The following is an 18075-nucleotide window of genomic DNA, read 5'->3' on the forward strand; positions in this document are numbered from 1 at the left end:
AAGTGAGGAAAGACTAATCCAGAGGGGCAGAGACTTCCAAAATAATAAAAACAACTTTACAAACCTTTCCTGAGCTTTGCTTTGCTCCTGGGAGTCACTGCCCGGTGGCTGCTCACTCCCTCCGTGGGCTGGGAGGCTTTGCTGGCTCATTTAACCCTGCAAATCCTTGGAAGTTTGGGGGACAAGGGTGTATTGCAGGGCTACAGAGGTGGAAGGCTTTGGGGGCCTTCACAGAGAGCCCCAAATTTTTTATGCACTCACCAGCCTGGCCCCTTCCTGTGCCCTGCTGAGGCTGAGGCAGCCAGGGGTGATGGAGACACAGCAGGAGGCTGATTTTAATTTTAGTTTTTTTCCTTTTCTCCTTTTTCCTTCCCCTTTTCCTTTTACCCTTCCCTTTTCCCTTTCTTCTTTCCTTTTCCTGTTTTCTTTTCCTTTCCCTTTTCCTGTTTCCTTTTCCCTTTTCTTTTTCTCTTCATGTGGAGTGGAAAAATTCATCCACAACTCTGCCCTGCCAGAGCTGAGTGTTCACACAAACCCCTCGCTCACTCTGGGTGCTGAAGGAGCTGACAATTTATGTCAAAAAGCCTTTTTAGACACTCTGCTGCCTCAGTTTACCCCCAGAATTGATCCCTGGCCACCCAGAACCCCCAAAGCCCCTCAGCACTGGCAGTGCCTCCTTCTCTCTCTGCATCTTCCCAAAATCACTGAACTCTGCTGGTTTGAGCCCACAGTAAAAACTTCCACACTCCACTGCCCCATTTGGTGGGATATAAATGAGATATAAATCTGGGCACCAAGGAAGACACAAGGAGCTGTCAGGGTCCCCATGAGCCTCCCTGCCACAGCTGACAGGACGGACAGACAGACAGACCCCAAACCAGCCCTGGATACAGGAGCAGCACCCCAGAATTCCACCAGCCATACACACAGGTTCACCAGGGTGCTTGAAACCAGTCAAGCAGTTTATTTTTGTTTCTTAAAAAAAAAAAAAAAAAAAGAAAAGAAAAGAAAAAAAAAAACAACCCCAAACCCAGCAAATAAAAAAAAAATCCATCCCTTAAAGGTGAAGGTATAGACAGGGCATGGACACAGCTACATCTACCTTCTGCTGCCCCCCACCCACCCACAGTAATGGAGATTTATACACATTACATAATATAGAGACACATGGACAGACAAATGGGCTTTGGGAGCCTGGCAGGAGCTGGGCACTGCAGGGCTGATGCCCACCCAGGATGTGCCCAGCCTGCTCTGTCCCCACATCCCAGCTCCTGGGCCCCAAGCCATGGCACAGCCCCTGCTCTCAAAGGCTGGGCTGTGCCTGGTGGGGGGCTGCCCCCGAGTCTGGGCTGCTTCTGGCCACCCTCCTCCTCCTCACGAGGTAGGCAGGGAGGTCCAGGGAGGAGAGGCAGCCTGGCCTGGGGCACAGGTGGCTGCAGGAGCGGGGGCACAAAGCAGAGCGGGGACAAAGCCCTGCCAGCCCAGCAGCTCCTGGCACCTTCCCCACAGGAACCTGGGCAGGCAGGAGAGTGGAAAAGGGGTAAGGCTGCAGGTGTGGGCACCTCCTGAGGGGGATCCCACCAGGGCACTCCCTCCTGGAAGCTCTTTGGGAAGAAGGGAGCGCTCCTGCCCCATGCTCAGCGAGCCAATACAGTACTTGTGTCAGGAAAATGGAGCACGACCAGTTCTGAGGCTCAGGCTGGGAGGGGAGAGGGAACAGCCTCCTTCAGAGGCCAGACCACACAAATAGCACAGCCCTCTCTGAGGAGAGCCAGGGCACAGAGGTCTCTGAGACAGAGCTGAGATGAAAAGGCCATTCAGCAAAGGCAGAGCAAGGACACGGTGCCTGGGAAAAGGACACACGGCCCTTCCACCCTGTGTCAAGAGCAGGGATACAGGTCCAGCCCTTCCCACATACTGTGGGAGCTGGATTTGGCTGTGGAACAGCTCTGCTTTAACTCATCCTGTCCCCACTCCTTTCCAAAGCAGAAGGGATCGAGTGGAGCCAGGCAGAGCCAAGGCAGAGCTGTCCCAACCCACCCAGGAGCACATCAACACCTCCCGATGTGCCAGCAAGGAGCTTTGTTATTGCACTGCCTTGCAAATGTGGTTTTGCAAAATGCTTTTTGCCAGCTCAGGTGAGTCAGCCCATCAGGGGCTGATGTGCCACCGGAGGAAACCGCAGGTGGGAGGGAGAGGAATCAGCCACACACCGGGGTGAGTGAATTCCCATGGCTAAAAATCAATTTTGGGGCTTCTGGATATGAGGATGGTCAGGATTTCTCTATCAGATCAAACTGCCCCACTGCCCTCCCAGAATGATCCTGGGACTACTGTTTTTTCTGTATGCAAACAGAAGGATCTTCACATTCCCAGGGTGGAAAATATGGACAGAGAAGGAAGTGAGCATCTGGGGGAGTGGAGAACGCTCCTTCAATTCAGCCAGCCTCAAATTAGAGGGAAAACTGTCATTATTTTCAGCAGCAAAACAATGTGGCTGCATTGCTCACACTTGCAATTAGACCAGAGAGGGCAACAGGGCTTGGTCAACACCAAACCTGACCCAGCCTTGGCAGGGATGCTGGACTGGATGATCTCCAGAGGTCCCTTCCAGCCCCAACAATTCTGTGACTCTGTGAAACCCACAGACATCTGGGTTTAAAGCTCTTCTGGAGAGAAATGTGGCCCTGAAGCTGCAAATAGCCAAGGACAGAAAGGAAGAAAGCAGCACTGGGGAGCAACAGCTCATCCTCCTGCTGGGATAAGCAGCACTGAGGGCAAGGCAGGGATGTCAGCATGGAAAAAGCCCAGGCTCTGCTTGCCCAGAAACCCCTCCAAGCCAACCTGGCCCACAGGGTGAAATGCAAGAACCTGGAGGACAGGTAGGAGGGGTGACAAACAAGGCAGGCAGCCCCTGAGCACCAGACACACCTCAGAACTGGTGGTGATGAGGAGCTGAGCTCCCACATTCTGGATTGCACTTGATAAATCAGCACCGAGGGAAGGACCCAGCTCCCGGCTGCTGCCCGCCAGCCCGGGGAGCTCAGTGGGTCCTGGAAGGGGTGGTCCCCTCCGAGTCCAACAGGCAGGGCAGTCTGTGTGGGGAGGAGAGCAAAGCATTCCCTTTTCCAGGGGTTTTGGGGTCGTTCTGGTCCTCTGTGCCTTGCATAGAATTCCTCAGCTCCGGAAGCAAAACCCCTCTGATGTTTGGTTGCAGTACTGCAGGGGAGAAGCCTGAGAGCTGTCCTGGAGCAGCACAGCAGGACCTGGTAAATGAGGGTGTATTTTTCCCTATTTTTTTCCATCAGGAGGATGTTGAAGTTAACACTTGTCATCGTAGAGCAGGGAAGGACCAAGGGATGATCCCCGTGCAGGGGGAGTGTGGCACAGCCCTCAACCAAAGACAGAGCTACAGAAACCTGTTCTCAGCAATCATTTCCTCCTTTTTGCCACATTCCTCGTGGCTCTGCTACACCCCTGGACTAAGCAACATGACCTGCAACTCTTGGCTGTGACCCTGAGCTTCAGGGAAAGGCAAATCCTTCTGTCATCTCCTGCATTGGTACCATTCCACCTGGCTGCTGCTGGATCTCTCTCCAGTTCACCACAGAGGTGGCAGAACGTCACTCAAGGTCCATCTCCCCAGCACAGAGAACCACGGAAGCCAAGTCCTTTGGGGAATGTGAGGAGGAGGATGGGTACAGGGAGCACAGGGGTGAGGAGGGGAGGCCGAGCTGCTTCCTCCAGCTGCTGCCAAGGGGCTCCAGCTGGGAAGCGTGGGATCTCAAATTATTATCTTCTCTTTTAAAGCCAGCCTTACAGAAAACTATAAATTAATCTGCTCATTAAATACTCAGGTGAGAGACCAGGGAGCCTCCAGCCATGGAGCAGCTACGGCTTCTTCCGCAGGTAATTGGAAGGGATCCAGCCCTCCCAGCAGGGCCCCCCAGCCAGGACCCTGCAGAACCACCAGCCACTGCTGTTCTTCTCACGAACTTCAAACAAAGTCCCTTCTCTGAAGCTGTTGGTCTCCTCGTCACCTTCAAAATCCGCCACTGCCACGTACAGAGCTTCCCTGGAGACGTCGGGCCCAGACATGGCAGCTGAGGGCCTCTCCTTGGCCTCCCCTCTTTCCACGGGCTTGGAGATGACCTTTGGGTTGATTCTGGCTTTGGCTTCGTCCGGCATGCAGGCAGCGAGGAAGGGCTTGGCTTTGGGAGGGACCAGCATGGGCCTGCCTGGCACTGCTGAGGGCCTGGCCTCGGGGGCTTCCCGCACCGGGGCCCTGGGCTCGGCGGCCATGGCAGCAGGAGCCCCCATCTTCTTGGGAGGGGGTGGCCTGCGAGGGGGCACCACGGGGCGCTGAGGGGCGTCCCGGGCACAGGGGGGGCTCGCTGGGCCCAGGGGAGATTTGGGCAGTGCCTCTTTGGGGGCAATGTCCAGCTTGGGAAGGGCTTTGCTCTCCGTGCCCGGCCGCTCCGGAAAGCGCCCGCAAGGCTCTGAGGAGAGCGCGGCGTTGCTGAAGGAGCTTTCCCCAGCAGCGGGGTCCTGCTCCGAGGGCTTCTCTGGGCACTTGGCAGGTCTCAGCTTGCTCCGCAGGCTGCAAATGTCCAGTCTGTCATCGGCTGGGGGTGCCTCAGGCCGGGGGGACGCGGCGGGTTTCGGCCTGATCTGAGGTCTTGACTTCAAGAAGGGGTTCTGGGTGATGGGCTCAGGTTTGTCTTCCATGGGCTCAGCTTTTGGCTTGGTTGGCTTGACAATGGGCCGGAGGTTTGGCTTCTTCACCTCCTTGGCCGACACCTTGTGTCCACACTCCAGCCCCATTTCGTTCTTCAGCTGGAAGAGTTTGCCCTTCTCCGCTTTGAGCTCTGGCTTCTTGCTGTCCTTCGGGGCTGCCGACTGCTTGGGTGGGATCATGGGCAAAATCATGCCTGGGGGCTTGGGGGGAGGCCTCTGCCTCTCTAGTAACTCTCCTTCTGATTTGATGATGGACTCCTTCCTGGGTGGGAGGCTGGGCTTCTCCTCCGTGTCACGGTCTGAGATCTCCTCGTAGCCCCCGGCGAAGGACAGGTCCCCGCTGTCAGGAGCCTCCTTCCCCTTCCAGTCCTTGCCCCACCTCCCAGTGCAGTCCATGCCGTTGGGAGGAGCCTCTGGCAGGGGTCGGCAGGGCCCTGTCACCTCCTCGCTGGCGCTGCCGCCATCGGTGTCACCGAGCCGCAGCTGCGCCATCTCGTTGGGGAGGGGAGCCAGGAAATTGGGCCTGGAGGCGTTGCTGGTTTTCTTGTACTTGTCAATGAAGGTGGCAGGGGCCCAGCCCTCCTTCTCCTCGATCTGGATGTACCACCAGCCACTCAGGTTCTTCTCAATAACCTGCCAGGGGGAAAGGAGACCTCAGACAGCCACTCTGCGCTCAGGGGTTGCAGAAATGATGGCAGGGTGACACATGGCCTTGTGCTGCTCCAGCCAAAAGCCTTGGAATCCCAGCAGTGGCATCCTAAGGGGAGGGATGCCTGGTCCTGGCTGCCAGGGAAGGAAGAGGGCTGAGGAAGAGCTGCTGAGCTGTCTCTGTCCCTCATCCATCCCGGAGAGGGATGCTGGGTGCTGGCCACAGCGTGGCACTGTTGGAGCAATGAAGCAGCAGCAGCAGCAGCGATCCCATGTGGATCCCACCCTGCCCAGCCTGTCTGCAGCTCCAGGAGTGGGGCTGGGGCCTGGCAGGGGCTGAGTGGGGCAGCCCTGAAGAAAAAATCCTCTTAGAGAGGCGTAAATCACATCTGGACACGGAGAAAGCAAAATCCCATCTGCAGGAGGGGTTCTGCCAGCAAAGAGGGTGTGCCAGGAATCTGGAAGGGCTTTTAACTTTACACCTGGCCTAACTAAGAGGAAAAATTTCATCTCCAATGCCATTCGTGGTGTGGGTTTATTTTCCATTTGCTCAAATAGAGCACTCACACTTGGGGGACAGGAGGCCACCAAGAACGGTGTGGGGCCAGAGTCCCTTGAGCTCCTACAGATTTTTATGCCACTCTCAGAGTCTGGAATGCTAACAGAGACAAAACCATGCCTGGTTTGCACCCAGAGCACCATGGGGAGCAGCTCTCCCTGGCCTGGAAGGGGAGCCCTGCCCAAAAGGTGCCAGCGCAATGGGAGCCAGGAGCACTGCCCTGAAGTGACAGTGACAGTGTGTGAAGGGAAGGTGACAGTCTCACCTCTACTTTCATCCCTGCCTGGAAGCTGATGCCATCAGGGATGGTGGTCTGGAAGTCAGCAATGGTGTAATATTCCTCTTCCACTTGAGGGGGGACAGGAGGCTTAGGCAGGTTCAGACCACGGGGCTGGGACAGGAAAACAGAAAAGTCATCAGTGTGTTTGTACAGCAGGTGTGACACCACATCCAGGCACGGGGACAAGATCCCAACCAGCCACCAGAGCTCCTTGCAGTGCTCCCCTGTGCCACTGCTGCCCTCCCACACCAGCTGGCACTTACTATGGTGAGGTCTCGGCGAGGAGGTGGCCTCTGCCTCATCTTTGGTGACTCTGTGGAGAAGAATTCCAGATGCTGATGAGTTTCTGGTTTTTAAGCACGTGTTCATGAAAGACAAGTGAGAGACAGAACAGAAAGGCAAGGACTAAACCTGTCCCAGGGAAACCCAGAACCCATCAGCCCAGAACCCATCAGCCCAGAACCCTGAGTGGCACAGGTCCCCCAGGTCTCAAGGGTATCCCAGCTTTCAGGTTCTCCTGGGAAATGCAGCTGAGGTGACCATGTGAAATTACTTTTGCAATGCAGGACTGACCCAGAGGACCTGGCCTGCAGAGGGGTTAAGATCACAGAATCCCAGAATCATGGAATTGCCTGGGTTTGAAAAGACCTCAAAGCCCATCCCATTCCACCTCCTGTCATGGGCACAGACACCTTTCATTATCCCTGTCCAGCCTGGCCTTGGGCACTGCCAGGGATCAGAGGCAGCCACAGCTGCTCTGGGCACCCTGTGCCAGACCCTCACCACCCTGACAGGGAAGGATTTCTTCCCAATATCCCATCTAAACCTGCTCTCTGCCAGTTTGAAGACATTCTCCCTTGTCCTGTAAAACATCCTCTCAATTTTCCTGGCAGGCTCCCTTTAGGTGCCCCAGTTTCTGAGAGGAGAACATCTCCAGCTGATCCTGGAGCCTGGGAGAGGATCCCCAGCCTGGGAGGGAAGAGATGTTTGGAGCCCACCTGAGGCCATGTTTGACCCCACCTGAGGCCATGTTGGAGCCCACTCAAGGCCATGTTGGAGCCCACTCAAGGCCATGTTTGGAGCCCACTCAAGGCCATGTTTGGAGCCCACTCAAGGCCGTGTTGGAGCCCATCTGAGGCCATGTTTAGAGCCCACTCAAGGCCATGTTTGGAGCCCACTCAAGGCCATGTTTGGAGCCCACTCAAGGCCGTGTTGGAGCCCATCTGAGGCCATGTTTAGAGCCCACTCAAGGCCATGTTTGGAGCCCACTCAAGGCCATGTTTGGAGCCCACTCAAGGCCGTGTTGGAGCCCATCTGAGGCCATGTTTAGAGCCCACTCAAGGCCATGTTTGGAGCCCACTCAAGGCCATGTTTGGAGCCCACTCAAGGCCGTGTTGGAGCCCATCTGAGGCCATGTTTAGAGCCCACTCAAGGCCATGTTTAGAGCCCACTCAAGGCCATGTTTGGAGCCCACTCAAGGCCATGTTTGAGCCCACTCAAGGCCGTGTTGGAGCCCACCTGAGGCCGTGTTGACCCCACCTGCCCTGCCCAGCACTCACTGCGGCGGATGTCGGCGCTGGGCAGGGCCCGGCTCTCCAGCCTGCTGTCCCTCTGGCCCCCCAGCCCGTCCTTGTCCCTGCTGGCCAGCAGCTGCTGCCTGGAGATGCCATCCAGATCCAGGGCCCCGGAGTGAGCCGGGGAGCCCGAGCCCAGCTTGGGTGGGAACCCATCTCCATTGCCCTTCCTGAGGTAGGAGGCAGGGGCCCAGCCCTCCTGGCCCTGGTACCTGTGGGGACAAGGACAGCAGGGTCACTGCACAGAGCCCCTGGGACACGCCGAGGACGTGAGCCCAGAGCTCAGCACACACCTTGGCAGCTCTGGGCAACAGGAGCTTGCCAGGCTCTCCATGGCACCAGCAGAGCTCCCTCATGGCTAATGCTCCCACACAAGCTGGCCCCAGCCAGGGCCAAGCAATGGGAGTGCTGTGAAGCCCAGTTTTCACCTCAGCAATGGCACCGGTTCAGGAGTGAAGAGCTCTGGCAGGGAAAGCAGAGGGAAAAACACGAGGGCTGCTGCTAGGATTGATGTACCTGGTCTTTGGAGAGAGCACAAGCCCTCTCCCTGCTGGCAGCCTGGATCCCTTCCCTGCTCTAAATCTGTTTAGGAGAGAAACCAGCCCTGTGACCTGACTGCAAACCACATGCACAGTGCCCCTGCCATGCCAGACCCTCCCTGCTGGCTGGGCTGCAGCCACCTTGTTCAGATGGCACCAACTACCGAGTCTGTAATTGCCTTTCGAGCTCCTGTGGCAGCTCTCCTGTGCCTCACACGTCAGTGGATGTGTTTCTGGGGCTGTGCTGCTGCCAGGAGCACAGGTTCACTGTGAGGTTATGAAAATTGCAGCGAGTCCTCCCACCCTGAGCAAGCCTGGCCGTTTGCTCCACCACAGAGAAGAGAAAATGAGCTTCCAGCAGAAAACAAACCTCAGCTGGGGATGGGCTGGAGCCTCTGGCACACAGCAGAGCTGGCCCAGACCTGGCCATTCCCTGCAGGAGCCTCCAACAGAGCCAGGGGATGCAGCCAGCCCTGGGACATTCCTGGGTTTCCCCATCAGCAGGATGTGACACCCACTAAAGCTCTGCTGGGGGACACAGCCACCTCCCAGCACAGGAAATCTGGGCAGCTCAAAGATTTTCAGCCAAAGCTGTGCTTGAACATCAAATCTGTCAGGGTGGAGAGAAATGAGTTCTGGAACTCTGCCCTCCCCAGCTCACAGACTTGCCTTGGCAATGGACATCCCACAGCCCCAGCTGCAGTGCCTGGGACAGTACCTGATTTTCCACCAGCCCTCCAGGTTCTTCTGGGTCACCACCACCACGGCCCCTTTGTCCAGGTTCATCTCATCCTGGTCTCTTGCAGTGTAGGGGTAAATCACTGTGTACTTCTCCTCTGGTGGAAAGAAAGAGCAGCTTCACTGAGGAGCTGTTTGATGGGAACCTGGCCTCAGCTGACAAATGGCTATGAAGTGCTTGATAAAATGATAATTCTTGTAATTTAGGTGCAAACATACAGAGATACACGACCACTCAAAGGGAAATGACAGTGAAATGTATTTGGAAATGTAAACCTTGGTGAGCTGCTCTGGCCCAAGAAGTTCTCTAAAACAGTTTCTCCTCTCCCTTAGGACTAAAGATTTTTCACAGCTCATCACAGAACCTCTTCCATGCATTCATTTCAGCTCAAATTTCATTCTCAGAGTCTTTAAAGAGGAACCATCCTCTGAAAGGGGAGAGAAATCCCACAGGCATGAGGAGACAACCCCATTGACACAGAGGTGCCCTCAAACTGCTCCAGAGCAGCAGATCTGCAGGAACGTCACCATTTAACCCCCAGGACATTGGTCAAAGCCATGTGGGGAGCCTGGAGAAGAACCTGAAGTCATGTCCACCAGAACAAAGGATGTTAAGCAGGAATGTGAATGTTCTTCCCTTCAGGAGGAAGGAGAAACATCCTAAAAGCCATGCAGCCATGTCAGACAAATGGGTCCATCCATCCTCCCCCTCCCTCAGCTTCCTCTCTGGAAGAAACACAGGGACACAATTGCCTGTGCTTACACAGTGCCTTCACAACAGGGTGAACACCATAGGGGAAAAATCTGCCTCCAAAATTCACCCCTCTGACATCCCTACATCCCCACCATGCAGGTTTCCTGGATTTGTCTTCTGGGAGTGGCACAGCTCTGGAAGGGCCTGATTTTCCACCCCCTTCATGCAGAGGAGACCAAGCAGAGCATGTCCTGTCACATCCAGCAGGACCTTCTCCTCCTGACCCCACCCTGAGGCACCAACCCAGGTTACTGCAGGAACTGAGGCAGCAGCTGGGAGAATTCTGCACATGTGTGCTGGGGGAAAGCAGGAACTGCAATTTCTGAGCCCAAAACATGAGAGGGAAGAGCTGAGAGAGGAGAGGGACATGCACAAGGGAAGGGAAGGCTGAGGAGCAGGGGTGGGCATGCACAGCAAACCAACATGCACACAAGGCTCCAAGCACAACACAGGGGCAGCCAAGAAAGTCTCTGTGTGCTCCACCTTGAGCCCATCCAGGGGTGTACAAGTCCCCGAGGGTCCGGCGGCGGCCAAGGTGCCTGGGCAGAGACCAGTACCTCCATGGCACTGGGAGCAGCACGGGGAGAGCAGGAGAAGGACAAGAGAGGACGTGAGGAGGTGGCACTTCATGTCCAGGAGGAGACAGGGCTGCCACAGAGACTCTGCTGGCCTGGAGCCCTCCCCAGGCTGAGCCCCCCAGGCGAGGGGCTGGGCCAGCTCTGCTCTGCCCTGGGCACACAGAGGCACTGGCAAGGATCTGTTATCCAGGGACACCTGGGATTTGCTCCAAGGACAGGCTGGAGCCTTGCCTTTCCCACACTGCGTGCTCTTTGTCCTGCACATGCACTGTCCAAGGACCTGGGCTTTGCTCCTCCTCCAGGGCAGGTAAAATAGCCCCCTGAATAAAGGGAGACACTGGGGTGAGCATTGGCACCTCTGTGGAGGAGCAGAGAGGCCAGTGGATGCACCACCAGTATCCAGCTGCCCCAGTCCTGCTGCAGGTCCATTCCTGGGGTTTTGTCCCTTTTCCCAGGTTTTGTTCCTGGGTTTTGCCTCCCCCAGGCTCAGGGAGGGTGAGGCAGTGCCTCCAGCAGAGGAAGCTGGGGCAGATGCCTCCAGCAGCTTCTTACCTTCATCAGGCTGCATTGAGAACTCATCCTGGACTCCATCCTGGGCCTCCAGGCAGGTGGCTGGCACCCAGCCTTGCTCCTCCAGCGTGCTCACAAACCACCAGCCTGAGGAGAAAACAGCAGGAGGCTCAGCCAAGGGCTCACACCAGCCAAAAACTCCCTCCCTCCCTCCAAACCACGTGCCTGGGGGGCTGTGACCCCTTTCTTGCATCTCCATGGGAAGCTGGGGTGACCCAAAAGCAACAGAGCCAAGCACGGGAGAACTGCAGCTGAGTGACATCTAAAAGTACAATTCCCTCCCCAGGAAAACCAGGAGAGGCTCTGAGAGCTGAATGGCTCCAGCCACTGCATTTGCTTTTGGTTTTTTCTGCCCCTTCACGGTTCATTCTCCCTCAGTGTGGGTCAGCAAGCCTGGGCTAATTAGCAGAGATGAATACCCTGTGTGTGAATCGATGGCTGAGCCCTGCTGCGCTCGCCTTCTCTACATTTGTGGAAACAGCAGAACTGAAAAGCCACGAGCAAATGCAGGATTTAAAACATCAGCTCTCCCAGTGGAAGCCCAGCCAGCTCCAGAGAGACCACAAGCAATTCTGGGCCCCCCTGTGTGTCCAATCAAAACCAACACTTGCTGCTCGTTATTAAAAGCACAATTTGTGTCTTTAGGGGGGGAAAATAAAGATTGAGTGTCACCCTCAGAACCCCCCCAGTGAGTCATTTAGAAAGACAACCACATTGTCAGGGAGGGAATCAGCTACCTGCATGGGAGGGAAAAGCAGGGCTGACCTTTGATAAATAAATGATTTTCCACAGCTTTTGAGCTGGCTGTGCTAATCGTTTCATTTGCTTCAGGGTTGCTTTTATTTCTCTCGTTCTCAAACAGAGCTGCTGGTGCAACTGATCCTCTGGCAAGCAGCTCTCCAGAGCTGCTAAAATCTATTTTCATTTAACTCCCCCCAACAGGCAACATCTGTAAGCTTCAGGGAATAAATTCTCCATGCCATGGCTCAGTCCCTTTGCAGGGAATAAATTCTCCATGCCATGGCTCAGTCCCTGTGCAGAGGTTAAGAGCAAGTTGAAGTTTGGAAGCAAGCGAAGAGCTCGGCTGCTGCCCACAGGAATTGTGAATACACCAAGGGGCCTTTCATGGCCACCACGACAGTGTCCCCCTCTGTCACTCACTAAACCCAGCCTGCCAAGCCCAGGCATGGCTTTTGTCCTCAGCACACTTCAGCCAAGTTTTCCAGCTCCAAGAAGCACCAAGACTGAGGAAGGGGGACGGCACTGGGGAAATCAGCCCTGAGAGAGAGCCCTGCAGGCTCATCCACACTGACAGAGCAGAGCTGCTTCCTGCACACCCCACCTCAGCATGCCTGGGGGCTGTTCTGCTTCAGGAGAACACTGACAGCCCAGGACTGCTCCTGTGCAGCCCCAGCAGCCTGTGCAGAGCCCAGCTCCCTGTACCTGATTCATTCTTCTCAATGATATCCACCACCTGGCCCACGCACAGGCTGATCTCCGAGCTCTCCTGCTTCTGGTAGTCGGCCACCACGACATACTGCTCCAGCACCAGGGGCTCGGCCGAGGCACAGTCAGCTCCTGCACAGGGAAGGGGACAAAACCGACCCGTGTGCCAGGTCAGCACTGTCCCCAGGGCACGGCCACCGCCACCCAGCAGCTCCAGGACACCCTGGGGACCCGGCGTGAGAGGGGGGAGCCAGAGCTTTGGGCAGAGTGAGGGGGACAGAGATCAAACCAGCAGCCAGGTGAGGCGGGGACAGCCAGGTGAGACCTGCTGCAGCCCACCAGAGCCACCCAAGCAACCTCCACCAGCACAGGAGCTCACGGCAGCCTGGATCTCCCTGGGGTTTTGGTGACTCCCCTGAGCACATTGGCTGCCCCAGAACACAGAGCCTGCAGAGGGTTCTGCTGGGCTGAGGAGCCCCAGAGCCCCAGATGGGAAGGGTTTGTAGGATGGAGGTGTTTGTAGGACAGGGCACATCCCCTGTCCTCCCAGCCCCGCTGTGCTCAGCCCCTCGGTCTGCTCTGCTCCCTGCCCAGCTGCACATCCCGGTGTCCTGGCAAAAAAATGGGGGAAAATACCCCGAGGAGGAGCAGAGGGGGCAGAACACGGCGGGAACAAAGCGATGCTGTGGCGAGCAAGAGGAGAGCCGGGGAACGGAGCTGGACCGGCGGCAGGGGGCACTGCGGGATAAGCCGGGATAACGTGGGATAACCGGGACAGCGGGAGAACTGTGGGACCACCGGGACAGCGGGATAACCATGGGATAACCGGGACAGCGGGATAACCATGGGATAACCGGGACACCGGATAACCATGGGACAGCAGGGACAGCGGGATAACCATGGGATAACCATGGGATAACCATGGGATAACCGGGACAGCGGGAGAACTGTGGGACAGCCGGGACAACCATGGGATAACCGGGACACCAGGATAACCATGGGATAACCGGGACACCAGGATAACCATGGGATAACCATGGGATAACCATGGGATAACCGGGACACCGGGATAACCATGGGATAACCAGGACACCGGGATAACCATGGGATAACCATGGGATAACCGGGACACCAGGATAACCATGGGATAACCGGGACAGCGGGAGCACTGTAGGATCACCGGGACACCGGGATAACCATGGGGTAACCGGGACACCAGGATAACCATGGGATAACCGGGACAACCATGGGATCACCGGGACACCGTGAGCAGAGCAGGATCACTGGGACAACTGTGGGATAAGCCGGGATAACCATGGAATAACTGAGACACTGGAAGAACTGTGGGACAACCAGGACACCGGGAGAACTGTGGGATAACTGAGACATTGGGGGAATTGTGGGACAAACCAGGATAACTGGGGGATAACCAGGACACTGGGAGAACTGTGGGATAAAACTGGGATAATGGGAGAACTGCAGGACAACCGGGACGCCGGGATAATAACATGGGATAACCGGAACACCGGGAGCACTGGAGGATCACCGGGACACTGGGAGCAGGGCAGATAGGACGGTACACCAGGAGCACTGTGGGATCACTGGGACACCAGGAGCACCGTGGGATCACTGGGAGCACTGTGGGATCACCAGGAGGATAGGGCAGGACACCAGGATGTCCCACACACGTCCCGGACACTGAGGTCACACGGAGCACTGCCAGCCCTGCTGTCACCGGAGGGGAGCGAGGCCAGCCTGGTGCCCAGTTTGTGCTTTCAGCACCATTTCATTTAGGGCAGAGTCTGGATATGCATCCCCCCAGCCTGGCACAACTCCCCACTCACACCTGCCACCACCCCACAAACATGAGTGTCCCCCACACTGAGCACAGCTGCCCTTTGCCCATGGAGCACCAGGGCTTGGCAGGAGACTGCCAGTGCCCAGTGTCCAGCCGGGCATTCCCGCACCTACATCCCCCATGAAACAGGCACAGGGCACTCAGGTACCCAGAGCACCACAGCACTTCCCTGTCTGCCTCCAAAAACCTCCAAAAAGCACAAAAGTCTCAACAAAACCTCGTCCAGGACTCCCCTGCACCGGGATAAGAAAAGGTAAAGGTACAGGCAAGGATCATGGCACAGTTTTACAGCCCCTGATGGGATGAAGAGAAGGGAACCCCAGGAGCAAAGGGAAGGGGGAGGCCACCAGGACAGCGACAGGGAAGGAATGATTGTGCCATTTGTGAAAAAGACCTTTAGAAAGGGATTGTTAGGGGTGTCAGGATCTGCTGTTGTACCTGGAGCTCCTGCTGGACCCAGAATTGTGTTTCCTAGCAGACACTTCTCTGTCTGATTTGAATTTTATGCCAAGGGGAGAACAGTTGCTCAAATGCTCTTTTGCTAAGGGGGAAAGATGAGCAGGTGCATTTTATTCAACCACTATTGGTCAACGTTGTGTGAGGTCATTGGAGGCCCTGGTGTGGGTTACTTGAGGTCATTTGGGATTACTAGAGGTCATTGGAGTCCCTGGTAGGCATTGTTTTAGTTCAGCTGGGGTTACTGGAGGTCATTAGAGTATTTTTTAATTGATCTGGGGGTTACTTGAGGTCACAGGGGTTACTTGAGGTCATTGGAGTATTTTTTAATTGATCTTTTGAATTGATCTCTAACGTCCCAGAGATCTGGACTTCCCAATGGAAGAGAAGGATGGGAGACCTTGGCTATCAGGATCCATCTACAAAATTACTGGGCTAATAGGAACTCTCCTTGTCTACTTTATTCTCTGTTTTTACCTGCCACACCTGGTGCAGAGACCTGGAAAAGTCAGGAGGGGGTGTTTCAAATGTTCCAGGTGGTTAAAAAGTAGAGTTTGTAAAGACAAATTGAGAGGTATGAGGAGGGGTTGAGAGGAAAGATGTGTGCTAAGGTGCCATCCTCATCCTGAAGGACAGGATCTAGCAGGTCCTCAGGACTGCCAGGATGTTCTGCTGCCTCCTGGAGAAGTTCTCCTGTTCACAACCTCTCCCAGCTGCTCCTGAGAATGCCAGACCACAGCCAAGGCTGCAATGAAGCACGTGTCTGCAGGGCAGTGTTATTTCAAGGAAAAGGAAGGAAATGGTCTGTGCCCATAAACAGCACCCTGCAGAGCTCCAGGTGAGCTGGCCAGTGCAGAGGATCTGTTCCTGACCAGGAAAGCTTCCTACACCCCAAAACCCAAAGGTGGGGCAGCAGACAGAGCTCAAAATAGCCCTCGAAGTGAATGGGGGATGCTGGGACTATCTCTTCTAGCAGCTCAATTAAAGGTTTGTGCTTAAAGGGATCTGAGGATCTACCCAGCCCCTGAGAGAAAAATAACAACTGCAGGAAGAGATAAGTACTCCCCTTTCTGCCTCCCTCCTGTAATTACACCCGTGCCTCCGAGGCTATTTGCAGTTTCAGCAGCCAATTCTGGATCCTCCAACGTGCCCATTAAACCAGAAGAGAAGTGGTAAACCGAGCTTGGAGGAAGAGGTAGGCGTTAATTCCGGGAGCATTTCACCTGCCCTAATCATCCTCAACCACAAAAACACACCCTGGAGGGAGCAAAGCATCCTGAGCACAGCCAGACCTGGGTTCCTCAAAATAGCATCAGTGTAAAGCTGCCCAGGGAGCAGGGAGACAGCACCAAAGCTCTGAGCTGGGGAGGGGAGGAGGAACCCCCAGAGAGGGGTGTGCAGGCAGCTCAGGCAGGAGCTGGGCATCCTCAGCTGGGACAAAGACATAAATGTGGCCTAGAGAAGGGGAATCCACTGAGCCAAGGGACCACTGAGGCCTTGGGCTGGGCTGGCAGAAGTGATGCTCACCCTGGAGGCAGGAGGGGCTCTCAGCACATCCCAGAGCTGACCCAGGGCTGCCCACAGCAGTGACCTCACCCTCAGCCAGCACAAAAATCCTTGCAGGTTTTGTTTGGCCAGAAACTTGGCCTTTCACCCAAGGGTTGAGATGTACCAACCCAGCAGGAAATCTCACAGAAATGGGGGTGCTTGTGATCTTTTCCTTTTCCTTTTCCTTTCCTTTTCCTTTCCTTTCCTTTCCTTTCCTTTCCTTTCCTTTCCTTTCCTTTCCTTTCCTTTCCTTTCCTTTCCTTTCCTTTCCTTTCCTTTCCTTTCCCTCGTGCCAAAAGTGAGGAATTCCTGACAGAGCTTGGCCACTGGTGCTCCCAGAGGGAAACAAAGAGCTCAGCACTGAATTAGGGGCACAGGTATTTGGGTTTGAAGGCTGTTGTACACTCCAGCCTTGGCCTAATGCATCTCCCAACAATGTCATTGTTTGGATGAAGTCACTTCCTCCCCTGCCTGTGTGGGTCAGATCAGAGCAGCCCCTCTTCTCCCAGCCCTGAGGGGTTTGGGATGATCAGCACTGCAAGGGGGATGGGCCTTCCTCCTGCTCTCACTGAAATGGGCCCTGAAGGCTCTGCTGAATTCTTTGCAAACCCTCTCATCTCCCCAGGGATTCTTCCAGAATGTGGAAAACAATCACATGGAAATACCATCCAGCAGTGGGGCTTCGGGCAGCTCCCCTGAGGCTCCTTCCCTGCCTCTCCTCAGCCCAAACACTGCAGGGACATTCCCCAGCACAGCAAAAGGGACGTGGGCACAAAAAAAGCAGCAAAAACCGAACTGGCAAAGGGGCATTTGAGGTCTCTGCCAGCCTCCTTGGGCAGCTCCAGCCAAATATAAACTCTGGAGGCAGTTTCAGGCTCGCCTGCACCAAGCCATGCTCTCCATCTGTGCTTTCTGTGAGAGGCAGAGAGAACAGAAACGCTCCAACAATCAGGGGACTGATGGCATGGCTGCTTTTAGACAAACCTAAATCAGGGGCCAAGGCAGAGCCCCAAAGTCTGGGATAATCCACCCCCTGCAAGCTGTGCAGAACCCACGCCTCAGGCTCAGCCAGGCGGGATTCCAAGTGCTGTACAAAAAGCTGAGCAAAGAAAGCAGATTTGATTTCCAGTGCTCACACACACCAGGCCCTCCTCGAAACTCCAAGTGTCCTCTGAGTCTCGTGGTCACCACAGGAGCAGCACTTTAACCCACTCTGCATCCCAGTGTTTGCTCAAATCCCATTTCCAAACCCAGCCTGCAGTGCCAGCACCTCAGAGCTCTTCCCAGCACTACTCAAGAGCAGCTCACCCCCCCTCAGGCAATTGGGAAATTGTTTTTTGGACAATCCTCGTGATTGTTGTTTGTTAGCAGCTGTTGGATGACCCCTCCTCAGGGACATCCTGGATTGAAGGAGTGTTTTTTGTGCCTTGCTGCACATTCGCTACCTCAAAGCAGGCCTGGCCTGAAGACCCAATGAGCCACCAGGGATTTCCTCAAGGTGTAGAAGGAGTTGGGGTGACAGCAGCTGAACCAAATTCTGTTTCTGCTGCCAGGAAATGCAAGGCAGTGAGATGAATCTCTGAACATGTCTGGCACGAGGCATCAACCCTGTGTAAGGTTACTGAGAGCAAACACCTTTCCCTGCTGGCTGCTGCCAGGGCCAGAACAGCACATCCTGCCCTGCCAGAGCTTGGATGTTATCCAAACTCTTCCTTCTCAGTGGAGAACTCCTGCTCCTCTAACAGGCAGTGCCCTTAAATTGAATTTTGCCCTCATTGAACTGAGTTATG

General features: G+C 55.4%; 1 protein-coding gene across 2 annotated transcripts in view; it reads right to left on the minus strand.

Annotated features, from left to right (window-relative positions):
• Positions 1–962: 962 nt before the first annotated feature.
• The window catches only part of SH3PXD2B (SH3 and PX domains 2B), a 70541-nt gene continuing 53428 nt past the window's right edge, over positions 963–18075 (minus strand). The window contains exons 7-14 of one of the 2 annotated variants that reach the window (XM_071443596.1): positions 12421–12555; positions 10960–11064; positions 10313–10396; positions 9056–9173; positions 7784–8010; positions 6488–6537; positions 6210–6335; positions 963–5370 (exon numbers count right to left, since the gene is read on the minus strand). In XM_071443596.1, coding sequence (XP_071299697.1) covers positions 3892–5370; positions 6210–6335; positions 6488–6537; positions 7784–8010; positions 9056–9173; positions 10313–10396; positions 10960–11064; positions 12421–12555 — 2324 coding nt within the window. In that variant the 3' untranslated portion in view covers positions 963–3891. The remainder of the gene's footprint in view (positions 5371–6209; positions 6336–6487; positions 6538–7783; positions 8011–9055; positions 9174–10312; positions 10397–10959; positions 11065–12420; positions 12556–18075) is intronic. The other variant, XM_071443597.1, reaches the window with a different exon arrangement.

This window comes from Agelaius tricolor, unplaced genomic scaffold (genome assembly GCF_023055355.1).
Source record: "Agelaius tricolor isolate 1412-34295 unplaced genomic scaffold, bAgeTri1.0.p SCAF_18, whole genome shotgun sequence".
NCBI lineage: Eukaryota > Metazoa > Chordata > Aves > Passeriformes > Icteridae > Agelaius > Agelaius tricolor.